At 37.3% G+C, this 15,259-nt stretch overlaps 1 protein-coding gene across 17 annotated transcripts in view; it reads right to left on the reverse strand.

The window, feature by feature from the left end:
- ROBO2 (roundabout guidance receptor 2) overlaps positions 1-15,259 on the reverse strand; it is an 873,290-nt gene that overhangs the window by 145,836 nt on the left and 712,195 nt on the right. For all 17 annotated transcript variants that reach the window (XM_048933870.1, XM_048933879.1, XM_048933877.1 and 14 more), the window contains 2 exons: positions 10,323-10,480; positions 8,402-8,522 (listed from right to left, as the gene is read on the reverse strand). In XM_048933870.1, coding sequence (XP_048789827.1) covers positions 8,402-8,522; positions 10,323-10,480 — 279 coding nt within the window. The remainder of the gene's footprint in view (positions 1-8,401; positions 8,523-10,322; positions 10,481-15,259) is intronic.

Raw genomic sequence — 15,259 nt, forward strand, 5'->3', positions numbered from 1 at the left:
GAAAGCAAGCTTAAAAAAAAATCTGCTAAATTTTCATGCCTAATTTGAGACACAAAACTGTCAATTTATTTTTTCTTAAGAATTTAGCATTCATTTTATATGTTCAAAGCTCAGCTTCCACTGAATTCACTTGCATCTGATAAAATGTGAACTTACACAGATTGAAATAGTAAGGCAGAAAGTAAGGAATACAAAAAAAGCCTGTTAATAATTATTTGTATCAGTGACTCAGCATCACATGGAATTCCATAATACAAGCACAGTTACCTAAAGGCAGAGAAAAATATATTTTGTCAGCAGAGCAACAGACACATTCAAGAATCAACAGCAATTTTCCAGGTGTTAGATAGTAACATGTCTAAGGGACAGACATTGTTCTCCCTATTTCTTCCAAGCCATTCCTGTTCTCTAACTTTTTGTTCCTCTTTGTTCTGTATCCTGTGCCTGAAGCTTGCAGTAGCTGTTGGGAACATAGGTGTAGAAAGAATGACCCAGGGAACTACTGACCTGTCAGCCTCATCTCTATGCTGGGGAAGATCATGGAACAGATCCTCCTGGAAGCTATGCCAAGGCATGTGGAAGAGAGCGATGTGATACAGGGCAATCAATATGGCAACAAAGAACAAGTCCTACCAGTCCAACTTATTGGCTTTCTATGATTGTGTATCTGCATCAATGGAAAGGAAAAAGCCAGTGATGTCATCTGTCTGGACAGATGTAAGGGACACAGTCCCCAATAACATCCTTCTCTCCAGAGTGGAAAGATACTGATTTGATGGATGGACCATTTGATGAATGAGGAACTGGTTAAGACTGTACCCACAGAGTGGTGGTCAATGGTCCAATGTCCGGACAGAGATCAGTGACAAATAGTATCCCTCAGTATTTGAACGAATTTTCTTTAATATCTTCCTCAGTAACATCAACAGTGGGACTGAGAGCATCCTCAGCGAGTTTGTGGATGACAGCAACTGAGTGGCGTGGTCAATGCACCGGAGGGATGAGATACCATTCAAAGAGACCTAGAAGTCAGTGCGCCCAGGTGAGTCTTATGAGTTTCAGTGAATTAAAGTGCAAGTTCTTACAGCTGGGTCACAGCAACCCTGACTATCAGTACAAAGGATAGAGACATAACCCTGCTGTGGGTTGTGGATGTGGGTGTACTGAATGGATAGCCATCAATGTGCCCTCGCAGCCCAGAAGGCCAACCGTATGTGTCCTGGGTCGCATCAAAAAGAGCATTGAGGGAGGTGATTCTGTCCCTCTATTCTGTGCTGATGAAATCTCACCTGGAGTACTGTGTCTAGATGTACGGTTCTCAGAGCAGGAGATACATTGACCTGTTGGAGCACATTCAGAGGACAGCCACAAAAATTACCCAAGAGATGGAACATCTTCCCTGTGAGGATAGGCTAAGAGAGTTGGGGCTGTTCAGCCTGGCAAAGAGAAGGCTCTGGGAGGACCTTTCAATATCTACAGGGGACTTTTGCAAAAAAGGGGACAGTCATTACAGCAGGCTTTGTGATTATATGACTGGAAGAAATTATTTCCAAAAGAGGGGAGAATTAGACTGGATGTAAGGAAAAAAAAATTATGTTAAGAGTAGTGAAGCACTGGAACAGATTGTCCAGAGATATGTTGGAAGAACTGTCCTTGGAGATCTTCAAGGTAAGGCAAGATGGGGCTCTGAGCAACCTGATCTAGCTGTAGGTGTCCCTGTTTATTGTAGGGGAGTTGGAATAGACAACTTTTAAAGGTCTCTTCCAACTCAAATGATTTTCTGACTCTATGACAATTTAAAAGCAATAAAAATAAAAATCAGCTAAAGTGAACATCAAGCATGGAAGAATTCGGATAAAGACATTTTAGTCTGACAAGCATTTAAACTGGTCAAAGTAGCAAAAGCATTAGCTGTCTGCCTTAGCACGTAGCACTAAGCAGTGCATTTGGCCTATCTGTGAAGATGTGCATCAAAAAGGGAATATGTTAATTAAACTTTCTGTAAGTTTTTCTCCACAACTTTTCTCCTAAAAGAGCTCAGTCTACATTCTGGTATTTGTATTTCAAGAGATGATCCTTAACCAAAAAATTAGATCCCAATAAACATCCTTATAGGTGATTCAAAGTTAGTTAGCTTTGAACACAATAACTCTGCATATACCTCTATATTTGCTTGATCTGCATACAGAAATAATTGTTGACATGTTTACAAAAGCTGCCTGTAAAAATCTAAGAAACTAAGACTTGCATATTTATGAAACTGCTACTTGTGGCTATAAAAGCTTCTACACAGGAGATCAGAAAATAAATTCCTATCACATTTTGAAGAGAACTCTGCTGATGAAGCAGTAAATGGCCAAAAGATCATTATGTAAATCACTCAATTCTACACCAAGACAATTTAGGAATATATAACAAAACTTTCAGATCAGGTTCTTAAAAATTGCTTTTTCCAAAATAGTTACGAATTTGCTAGAAAATAAATAGCTTTGTAGATCACAGTTATCAATGACATGCAAATAACAATAACTGCTATTTCCATTTTTCTATTATCTCTACATTTTTCACAGTATGTTTCGGGAAAGAACAAGTTCTCTCTCACGTTGTTTCCTGTTTTTGTATCATTCAGACAACTCCTTGAATACATTCAATTGCTAATTATACAGCTATAAAGTGATCAGAGTGAATGCCATTGCTAATGCAATTAACATTCTTTATGTGAGATTAACTGGATTTGAGTCACCTGCATAACTTGCTTACAACGTTAATCTCTCAGGAGACAGAGCACTGCTTGCCTGAGCATGCTAAATAGAAAATATATCTTTGCACAGTCAGGTCAAATACAGTTTCAGAGGCAAACCGGAGAAAATACACCATGATTTTTTTTCTTTTTAAATGGTTTGCCCATAAATAAAGCCTTATGGTATAAACAGACATTGTTACTCTGTCAAGGGCTTTCAAAATATAATATATTTGAAAAACAAAGTGCAATAAATTAAAAATAGTAACATACATAAAACTTTTAATAGATTTATTTTATAAGTTTTTAGTGGGTAAATAAAGCACCTGCTTTCTGGGCTTTCTCTGATGAATATTAAAAATCTTTGAAGAGAGCTATAAAATAGAACACGGTTATATGTCATGTCAAAGAGTTATAGTACTATCGGAATGACCTTTCTAACTTCAGAATAAACTTTGCTTGCAATTATAGAAGGGGATTGTTGCTGCAATCTAGAGACCTACAGTATGTTGCAGTGCTTCAAATATGCACTGGAAGAAAATCATAGAACAGTTTCAAGCTGGAAACATAAAAAAAATTCTTCCTTGCTTTGCGTGCTGACACAAGTAAACCCCAGAACTCAATTTCTCCTCCATTTAACAAGAAGTCTGTGTATCACACTGTATTAGAGAGATTCAGGTGACCTTCAGATGTATTATTGCCCTTTCTCAGTTTCTCAAAAAGTCAGACAGCCATATATGGGATCTCAATCTAATTAAAATGATCCTAACTACCTTAATATATTTTGTCTGCTGAGGCAACTGCTACAATGAAAGATTTGATGGTCTCCATAAGGTGAAGACTCAATCTGATTTAAAACTGTTTTCTCCTTTGCTAGAGAGAAGGCATCATTTTTTGAAAATATTCCCTGTTGTACAAAAAAGTAATAAAACATGAGTTAAAAAGATGATTCTGGGGAGGGATTTAATAGTAAATAGTTAAAGAAAAAAAAAACATTTTTCACCTTAGTGTTCTAATGCAAAGGAAAGAAAGAAACATTAGATGACAGGAAAAAAGTTTCACTTCAATATGCTGTCAATAATGTAGATATTCCATTATCTTCAACATGAGCTACATAAAGTAAAGCTCTCTGCCAAAAATGAAGATGAGGAAGAAGATAGCATGGTAGGATGCCAGCCAAACAAATGAAAATACAGTTGCAATAGCACATGTTTTACTATTTGAAGATACCCTTCTACAACCACTTTTTAGGCACTTTTTCTGTTTGAAAAATAAGCACTAACGTAGACATTGCACACTTATGAGCTAGCCAATATGCAATGAGCTTGCACAGTGAGGGTGCACAGCACAGTAGGACTAAAATTACTTTTTTCAACTCATTGTTTTCCTCCTATTGCATACATTTAACAAGGTATTAATTGCAGAGATAGTTTTTACTGAGCATAAATACAAAATTTGGAGTTTGATCAAACCCTTTTCACTATTGTATCATCGTATTGCGCCTTATCAGTATCAGTGGAAAACAAATACTGCAAAGACATGATGCTTCTTTACAAACTGCCACAAGCATGCTGCAAATGGGAAGTATTAAGGATTTGAAGAAAAATAGGAAGACAACCTCTGAAAAACAAAATGCACACTGGTAACATCTTTGTCTTGAACTGTGAATGTAAACTTGATTTAGGCAGGTTTTCCACATGGCTGGAAATCTTTTGGGACTAATTTGCAAGATATGATGCGACAAGATTCTGCTAGGGCCTTCCACATAGAATTCAGGAAAGAAAAATAGGGCACAGTGTCTTCATTAAGGGGTTTTTGGATTTCTTCTTCTAACATCTTGTCATCACAGTATACTCTTGCTGGAACTATGGTATCTGTTTCAGCCTGACAATATCAAGAGAACATCAAACGCAAATATTTCTTCAAGCATCAGAAGAAAGTACCTCTTCATCCCACAGGACCTTATTAGCTGAAGAAAGGTTTGGGTACCAAAGCTAAAATCAAAGATTATCACAAAACAATATTTAATATGTCTAAATTCACATATCTTTTAAGATATTTTCATACTCTTATTAGTTACAATTCATATTCTTTTGAGGTTATTCTAAATATAACTCACTTCTTTTCAGTGCCCGGTGCCAGCCTCTTGAAGTTGATAGATTAAGGCTTTCATTGATTTCACTGAGCTTCAGAATCAATATACAAGATATATCTTTGTACATTCTCTTCAAACAAAACATTTGAAGTCCAAACGAACAAAAAGGAGTCTGAAATAGTTAAACCATCCTGAAAACTTACTTGAGAACAGTGTGAGAATATGACAAAATTGTAAAAGGCTAACTTAAACACTAATTATTACTTTATTTAATTTCTAGCTCCATATTATGTTTTTATAAACCTAGCTTTCTTACAAATTGAAATGAAATTGTTTCTGTTTTTCATCTTACCTGAATTCTGTTCAGCCAAAGGCTATGAACCCAAATACAAAACAGCATAATTTGTATCATGCTTCTGAATCTGGCATTTAAAAAATGGGTCCATAATAATAAGGTGCTATGTTGCCTCTTTCTGTGAATGTGAGATTGATGGATTAGTTATTAACTTTCCTTAAAAGCCACCTTGAGGTCTGACAGAATCTGTATCCATGCTATACTAAAAGATTACACCTTGGAGCATCACAAAGGCAAAAACAAGCAACTGTGGAAAAGAAGATAACAAAATCTAATGCCATTGCTCTCATTATTCAAACACTATTCAAAAATAATTTTGGGAAGTTCTGCTTACATTATCAGTTTCATATTTTCCTTTGAAAGTATTCACTTTCACAAGTTTTTGCTTGTGGAAGACTAGTATCTTGGGAATAAAAAAAGTGCTTGAACATCCTTATCCCAGGTGAGGGCCTAAATGTTGAAAACTATGTTTCCTGTGCATATGGGGTTGGAAAAAAAAATGACTTGTTTTGTGAGAGCTGTACAGGCATTATCCTCAACAATCTTCCAGCAAAGGTTATTGAATAGGTACCCATCTGATTGGATATATTCTGCATATGGGAAACTTATTTTCTCCTCCTATTTCTTTCCAAGGGTTTTATTGCCTTCTTTATTTTTTATTTTTTTTATGTTTAACTCAGGAAAGGTGTAATCTTTTAGGCTAGGTTTCCATGCTGTTCCCGCCGGGCTACCAGTTACCAGCATACTGACTCAGTTTTTCCACAGGCAATGCTTCAAGCTAAATTTACTGCACAGGAAGCCAGAGATCTGTCAGAAGTGATATGCATAAATTAACTTCAGGTATTGCAGAAAAACTTGCAGAGCCAAAAGTAACATGTGGCTGAATCCTGGAAAGCCTCGAGAGCTAGTGTGAAATTTCCAACAGAGAAGAGTGCTTTTTAAGGCTGCCCTCACTGTATGGAAAGGTTTTTCCAGGTTTGTTATTTAAACAAACAATCAACAACATCAACAAAAGCAAGCAAACAAAAAATAAAAGTAAAAAAAAAACAATAATATGAATCTGCTAATCAGCATTTATTGTCTAGACTGATTAAACTGTCTCCAGTAGATACACTGCTTCCTGTAAACATCATGGGTAATGCTTTACAGAGCACTTATGCACACATGCACCCATGCAGGATCTGCTGCCCGTAGTATGGGAGAGGAGCACAACTGTTCTGCTGATGGAAGACAAAGCCAGGCCATCTTCTTCTGTACAGAGTGGACCAGAATTAACCTGAACACATCTATACAGTCAGCCCAATATGCCAACACACAGTTTCAGGACTAGATAGCAGCCAGGGAATGGGCATATGAGAGTTGAATTATCTTGTCAAACAATAGATCATAAGTTGAGCCACTTCTTCTTGCATGCTACTTATAGGGAAGACAGGAAGGGAATACCTAAACACGAGAGGAATTTTATACAGGAAGATAGCATATTGGAAGTGAATTTTAAATACATTTTTTTAAAACAGACTAGCACAGTAAAATATAGTTAAAGCTTTAAATTTCATTAATTGCTAATTTTGCTCTGTATTCACAAAATAGATTTAGATTATATTTTATGAGTTGATTTCTATTATTAAAGTCTCTCCAAAAATCAGAAAATTGTAGCTGACTGTTTTACATATCAAGAAAAACCTAACATTTAGGTATACGATATAAAATTACATGCATATTTCATAATTTTTATTCCTACAGCTCAGTGGTTTTTAACAAATTAGTTTCTTAAGGATTTCTTAAGGCTTTGTAGTTTAGGGTCTCAATGTACTTGTTATCCACAGGGAATAATACCAGAGATTACTAGCACTTAAACTGATGAAGAAGATATCCCATGTTGTCTTTTTAACATCTATATAACGACACAACCTCAACAGATTGTGTGTGAAGGACATGATAATTTAATGGAAATCCTTCCTGTACTTTTTGCAAGGTATACTATTTCTGTTTTTAAGTCATATGCTTCCATGAATACATGACAAAATGAGTAGAGTGGAAGCCTTCACAGCCTTGTAATATCAGAGAACAGCAAATCTTCAAGTCACTCACAAATCTTGTCGAGCAGAATCTTTTCTGTGTTCTCTAGTGAGACCCACAATATAACTTTTAAGATGATGCTGAACCATATTTATATGCAAACGCAGACAGTAATATCTGCAATTTTGTTTTCTAGTGCACCATATTAGGCATTACGTGAGCAAATTAGGAGTACCTACTCTACAAAGTAGCTGAGGTATTTCTGCAAAGTCTTACTAGATTTACAAGCAGTCTTGTTTGGAATTTCAGTATTCTATTGAGAAGGTGTTGTAGGAAGGAGCACTAAGAGTATCGCTTTTTCATATGTATGTAATTAATTTTTTTTTAGCAGTGAAGGCTTTTTTCTTTATTGATTTTCTTTTGTTTGCTCAAGATGTCTTGACTGATTCCTACAGAATCACAGCTACTGGTAAATAGAAATGTCATGACTACAGGATGTACCACAGCAGGATTTAACGGCTTTCTTTCTTTTGTTAGCAGGATGCACCCAGCTGTCTGATCAGCATTACTATATTCTAGCTCTGGACTCTCTCCTATCCATTTTTTTGATTCATTTAGCAATACCAAAACCCAAAATAATGTCCTTGGTTTTCAGGATGAAAATCTACTTTGTGTCCTTTAAAAGACAAATGGCAGAAATATCACTATATTTTCAAAAAGTTGATCTCAGATTTTCTCTAATGACTTTTTACTGGTCCATTGAGCTCTTCTGTGCTCTCCTCCAAAGGTTTGATTTCATATGAATAAGTAATTATTTAAATAGGAAATACTGTTCCAAACCTCTGTTAAGTTGTTGCTGTCAACTGTATTAGAAGGGGCTAAGTTACTTTCGGCAAATTAGAAAGGAAGAGTATTATTTTCCTGTATTATCATTTCTAAGCATATGCATAAAACAAAGGACCTCCAAAGAAATTTAAATAATTTGCTTAGAAGGAAAATCTTGGACCATCACAAATCTATAATGTTAAATTGTAGCCACTGAAACCAGTAGCTGAAAATGCAGCTTAAGCAATATTATTGCCTTTTGCTAACCTGATTTTGTGTCATGTTCTGATGAGTCACCTATATATACCTATCAATTCAATATATAACATTTCTAGAGTAATAGAAACAAAAACTAGAGTAGATTTACCAAAGACAGTCAGCTCTGCTGGATCACTGTCTCGTTCCCCCACCATGTTGGTTCCAACGCAAGTGTACATGCCAGCATCACTTTTTCGTGTATTGGAGATCATTAGCTTCCCACCACGTATCTGTTTCAAAACAAGAAATACATTTTAAAATTCAGTTAAACAGAAGATATCAGAAAAAAGTACTCAGGCAAGCAAGCTCCACAGTTAAAGGTATCTAAATATTCCATTTGTAAATATATGTAAGGCTGCAAAATTATAATCCCATACCTTTAAATATCTTAAAGATAATCTAGAACACATTTTATCTTACTGATTGCTTTTAAATGTGTTTTTTTTTCCCTTTGATTTTCATTAGATGCTTTACTTTTATCACTGCTTGCTGCCTCTTTGCCAATGCAGCATGTTTCTATTTCTTGCATGATGATATGTAAAACACTCTTGACATCTCTGTTAAGAAAAACAGTTTCACTTAGTTTTATTTAGCCAGTTCATTTTATTGTTACTGTTGCCTGAAATTTCCTTGTTCACTGATTAATACAGATTTTCCCTTTTCCTTGATGCAAACAGATTGAATCTAGACCAAATTGAGAATTCACCTCACTCTCATAAAGCTTAATATTTTCCTGGCTACAGAAGCAAAATATGTTTGTAGAGTGAAAGAAATAAAGTAACAAATTTGCAGGCTATGAAGTGTTAGAACATGAATGTAGTGCTTCAAAATACGCTAGAATAATAGCCAAAGAAACTTAAGAGTCAGGGAATGACACACAGTTCTCTGCCACTTTCCATTCATCTATTTTTCAGTAGATGATCTGGCCCAAAATACCACAAGTAGCAACTACTTAGATTGCTCAACTAGACATCTAAAACAGTGAATAAGTTTCCTAACAGTACTTCAACAATGAATAAGATCAGCGCTGGTTGAATTACAAATCACCTTATACAACATTTAAAAAAAAAAAAAAAATCTATTAAATTAATATCAATAGTGAAAAACTTAATATTAAAAAAAAAAAAAAAAAAGGAATTACATATGTCCATGCATGCTTAATTTGTCCCACCAGTTTGCGCACAGCATGGAATAATTTCCAGTCACACGATAGGTTAAATCTCTGTGCTGGGTCCTTTTTCATTCAGTACACAAAAGGAACCATCACAAAAATACCATCACTACTCATTTACTCACTACACATTCCTATTCAGGAACAATTCAACTTCAGAACATAATTTCAGTATTTCTTCAGAATACATAGCTCAATTTCTATCCTAAATTTTAGTTTATTAATGTAATCCTCAGCCACTGGTTTTTTGTTTGTTTGTTTCCACATAGAAGATCTGTGTACCCCATTGATACGACTGGTTTTATCTTTAAGACACCTCTCTTACATAGGGTCTGATATTGTTCTCATTTTACAGAGAACTGAAGTTAAGAAAATGTATGGCCGAACTTGTCAAAGGCATCCACTAAGTTCCAAAGTGGGACAGCTCACATCTAACAGAGTACCTCACACAATCAAACTTACTGTTCTTACAGGACTCAGTTATAACTATTGCACAAAGCAAGCCTCAGGAAGTTCAAGCTGGATGCACGAATCAGAAGGAATAAACAGAGGAAAACTCACAAGTATATTAACAAGTCACTATGGAAATGATGAGTATGTTTAGATTTACTTTTCCCTGTCTCTGCAGTTTTGGAACCCGTGACTCCTCTGTGTGTCCTTCCACAGACTCAACACAGCAAATCCCAAAAACCTGTCCTATTCCTAGTCTGTGACTTCAAAGCCAAGCAGTTTCTGGTCTTCATTACAGTGGTATATGCGATCAGGTACAAAGAAAGACTCAAAGACAGTCTGCTGTGCTCAGCTGCTGTGCTTTTAATGCAGGCTTCGTGCCTATAAAAAACATCTGAGATGTACTCACACTGATCCGCTCTTCCCTGTCATCAATACGGACTTTATCTTTTTTCCAGTAGATGGTAGGCTCAGGGTGCCCACGAGGTGGCTGACACTCCAGTATTGCAGGTTCTCCAGCTGCCACCACAACATCCGTAGGGTTTTGGCGGAAGTCATCTCGTAGCACTAATGTAGTAAATGAGGGAGAGAAGAAAATGTTAGTTGAATTGACATCCTTGTACGAGAGGGGAAAAAAATAAAAGATCTGTAGCACCCATTAGTCTTTTCACCCTTAATATAAGGGTCATTTTCCCTTATGGGAATCAACAGTCCTTGTAAAACTAGTAGATTGATGCTTTTTTTGTTCTTAATACTTTTGCAACTTTGACTACTGTTTCAGTGTCCCACAACAGTGAAAGGAAAAAAATATTTAAATTACCAAGCTGTTTGAAAATTAAATTGGGCAGTGCATGTTAGCTTCTCACATAAATCGAGCTCTTATAAAGGATTAGGTACAACTAGCTGGCTTCGGTATGTTACAATGATATCCATTTCATCATTATTCCTCCATGTGTATCCTAGTCTGTAGGTTAATCAACATTCTTATAAAACTGAAGATTTCTCAAGATGAACTACTGAAATAGAATTTAGGGCATTTCCCCTCCATGAATTTCACCTACGTAAGGCTTTCATTACAGCTTTTAAACAGCTTTTTAAAGGGTTCTTGCCCTTAATGAAAACAGGGTCCTCTGAGAAATTAGAAAACACCGTATCATAGTGAAGGAGCAAGTCAGGAAGAGTTCAGCAGAAATTGCTTAGTCTCATCTCATAAGCAGAGATAATTTTCTGCTTTCAATATTAATGAAATGTGCCCCATTTTAACATTTGGAAGTAGATATTCTTCTGGTCTGTAATAAGCCACAAGAAAATATGATTAATACATAGAAGAACTGGTCTCTGAATGGGCTGATGTGAGTAACCTGTATAAAGGTAGCACTCAAAATGACATACAAGGTAACACACTGCTTTGCATTTTGGGATACACAGATAAATCCCAGAGGAAGGAAGGAATTAATTGGCAGCTAATTCCTTTCCTAACAGTAAGAAGGTGAATATTTACACCTTACTCTTCAAGCATAAAATAAAACTCACACAGTTGGAAATGGGTGCAACTCTGGCAAGAACTTGTTATTCTCAATAATATACGCAATAGATACATATTTTCCAACAGATAATGAAAGACTCAACTCCAAAATACTTCTGATTAATACCAAACACTCCAATACTTCTGACTTCCTATAACCAAACTGACAGAAGTAGAAATTATAGTACCTTAAGATCAAAACCTTACAAAATGCACAACACAGTAGTATTATGCTGAAGATGGTGGGCTGCACCTCTCTCATAAAAAGCGGCTGGGGGACCTGGGCTTGTTAAGCCTGGAGAAGGCCCAGGGGAGATCTTATTGCAGCTTTCTAGTAGTACAAAGGAACTCATAAACAGGAAGAAGACTGACTTTTTTTGTGTGATCTGATAGTAATAGGACAAGAGGGAATGGCTTTAAACTAAGAGAAGGGATATTTAGATTTGATATTAGGAGGAATTTTTACTCAGAGGGTGGTGAGACATGGGCACAGGCTGCCCAGAGAAGTTGTGGATGCCCCATCCCTGGAGGTGTTCATTACCATGTTAGACAGGGCCCTAGGCAGGCTGAGCTGGTGGGTGGCAACCCGCCTATGCAGGGAGGTTGAAACTGGATGATCTGCAATGCCTATTCTAACCCAATCCATTCTATGATTCAATGATTTTGTATTACACCTTTTTTCAAACAAAGCCAAGAAAGCTGATACCTCAGGGAAAAAATGAGGGAAAAAAAAAGTCTTACAAAAGCACCTATTTTGGGAAACACTTTCATGTATCTCTGGCACTATTATACTACACAGGAAAAAAAGTACTTCTAGGCAGTGATACGTTGTCTTTCACACAACTGGCAAATAGGAAACATGAACTTCTGCTATCATAACATGAAAAATAATATTAATTTATATTGGATTAACTTTTTATATAATTGCAGAACTCCAGTGCAAATTCATTAGTGGAAAATCCCCAGAAAATCAGCAGTTCCAACATCACAACGACTTTATCCTTCCCACTCCTAACTCTTGGCAGTAATGCCAATGAAATCATTTTCCTTGAATGCTATGTGAAGCTGAAGAACAGAGTTTCTTGGGGCGATTCACAGCAAATTACATTCACTTTCTCTGAGTCATTCCTGCAACTGTGCAAGGTTCTAATCAGCTGCAGAATATGAAGCTGAGGAGATCTGATTTTAACATGTTCCTTTACTCAAGTCCTACTGCAAATGTGACTTGATGGAAGACAAAATTGATACTAGAGTGTTTACTTAATCTTGCTGTGTCCATCAACACATGTACAAATCTTAGATAGATATATCTCAATATTTCCAGCCATAGCATTCTCTGTTTTGGAGAAAAGCAAATAACATTGTGTGAGAAAAATGAAATAGGTAAAAATAAAGTTGAGATAAAAAGAGAAAGAGAGAAAAATGTGTGCAACACACAGAGAAAACAAATCAGAGAAGAAAAGGGGGAACACAGAGTTTAGAGAGAATAAAAACGAAAAGCCAGGTAGAGGAAAGAAAAGAATACCAATCCCATCCCGCCCCAAAAAAAAAAACCAACCCAAAATGATTAGAGGGCATAGGCTGCCATTTCTCTGCCTCAGTGACTTTAGCAGATAAATAATAACACCAATACAAAGCACAGACTAATCTGATCAATGCAGCTACACCAGCACATCCAAATGTTACCCCATGTGACATGCAAGGGCTCATGATGGAGATTTTGGGGTGCTGGCTTGCATGCAGCAGACCTCAGCAATACAGAAAACAACAGAAGGAGGGAGCATCAACAGGAAGCGGAGCTCACACATATTAGGATAAATGGAAAAGTTGCAGCACAGCTTAGTGCATTCACCATATCTAATAGCACAATCATCTGTGAAAACAGAAAAACGGTTGAGAGCTGCAAAATATTCCTCAGCCAATTATCCACAATTGCCATACGTTTCCAAATAACTGCTAGCATGCCCGAGCAGATTCCCTCTCCTGACACTGGCAAGAGGCTTTTGTTCCCTCTCAAAGCCAGCCCTCCTCAGGGCTTTTTAAAAATTCATTGCAAGAGGTGAAGCGTTGCCATTAGGCTCCCCCTCTTCACCTCACATACTTTCTTGCTCTAATCCAACATTAACGCTTGCCCTCAGTATACATTTAATGAAGGACACCAAAGAGACAGAGAGCTGATGGCCTGGCCCCTGCTCCCCTCTACCAGCCCGGTGGCAGTGCTGATTCCCTCATGCTTAGCCACACACAGCCTTGGAGCTGCGCAAGGCTCCCAGCTTTGCTTCTTGGGAAGGCACTGGGAGGCTACCGGGTGAGAAAGGACAGCTAGGTCGCACGTACAGCTGATGATGGTGCTGTGGACAAAAGTTAATTAAAGCTTGATAAGTCTCTTTGTAGTTCTAACAAGGCTGGTGCTGCTCAAACAAGATAGATGTCTGTGAACTGTCACATCAGTCTTCAAGGGACGCAAAAGCCTGCATGCCCACTTACAGGTATTCATGAGGGCAGCAATGACATCTAGCAACAGCAGCAGCAAGATAAATGCTTCCAGGCCAGGCATCTGCCAGAGTTAGGGAAAAAGACAAAAAGAAACCCCTGCTATCATGGCAACTGCTCACCAGCACCTGCCAGCTTAGGCCCAAATCCAGGTCAAAGCCAAACCAATGCTTGTAAACTCAGCAAATTATGTGGAAACCAAATTAATTTCCCTGACTGAGGCTCTGGCAATTTGTTTCAAGGAACCAGAGATAAAACAACGTTTATGGGGTGGGAGGAAAAGTGGTGGGGTCAAAATTATTCTAGGCTAGATAACCATGTCTTAATCCCGCTTTTCACCACAAAAGCTTCCAGGCCCTTCGAAAAGAAATATTTTTATAGGATTTACATTTACATGATGACTACAAATAACCATCTGTCTGCTTCTACTTTTTCAATCTGGTCCATGTCCCATGAGTCCTCAGCCCATGGCCAAAGCAGTGAAGCTGGAAGGAAGAAGCACATGCCCATCAGGAGGCTCTGGAATAATTGCCTTCTTCTCCCACTAGCACTTGGCTCTCCTCCTCCTCCCACCGATATAGACACTGAACATCTGATACTACCAGGAAGGGGAGGGAGGTAAAGCCTCCTTTTTCCATTTTTCAATGAATTATAATGTCTTAAAACACAGCTACATCTGTCATGCTGACTAGAGGGTATAAAGAGATATCAAGTAAATATTAATGTGCTTCTGTAACTTGGGTTCTACTAGTTTATCTTGTCTCTCCATTCTGTTTGGTGCTTATCTGAGGATATTATTACACTCACACAAGGAATTTACACAGCTGCACTGGTGGTAGGTTGGTCATGCAATGTGCAGGTAGGTCTCCCTTGATCCAAGGCACGCCTATGGGCATTTAACTAAATCCTCATCTCACTGTGACTGCTTGGCACTTCTCTCATATGACACATAACGATACACACAGTCAACATGAATTATTATGTCAGATAACTACCCAGATGTCACATAGTGTACAGATTAAAGGATTAAAATATTTGAAATAATGCAATGTGCAGGGAGGTATTTCAGAGCTCGGGTAATAATATTTATAATCTACTTAAATGGCCTCAGAACAAGCTGGCACTGCTTGCTGGAATTGGGGAGCAAAAAAGAAAAAGGGTTCATAAATAACTTTCCTTGTGAAAAAGAATGAGGATTAGAGGATGCTGCTGCCCTACCTTTTGCTTAAACCTCTGTCACGGTTTGATAGGGAAGTTATGAACAAAATCACAATTTAGGTTATGGTTCTAAGCAGTACTCCAAAGGAGGACTGAACTCCTTCTGCATG

The sequence above is a fragment of the Lagopus muta genome, chromosome 1, assembly GCF_023343835.1.
Source record: "Lagopus muta isolate bLagMut1 chromosome 1, bLagMut1 primary, whole genome shotgun sequence".
Taxonomy (NCBI): Eukaryota; Metazoa; Chordata; class Aves; order Galliformes; family Phasianidae; genus Lagopus; species Lagopus muta.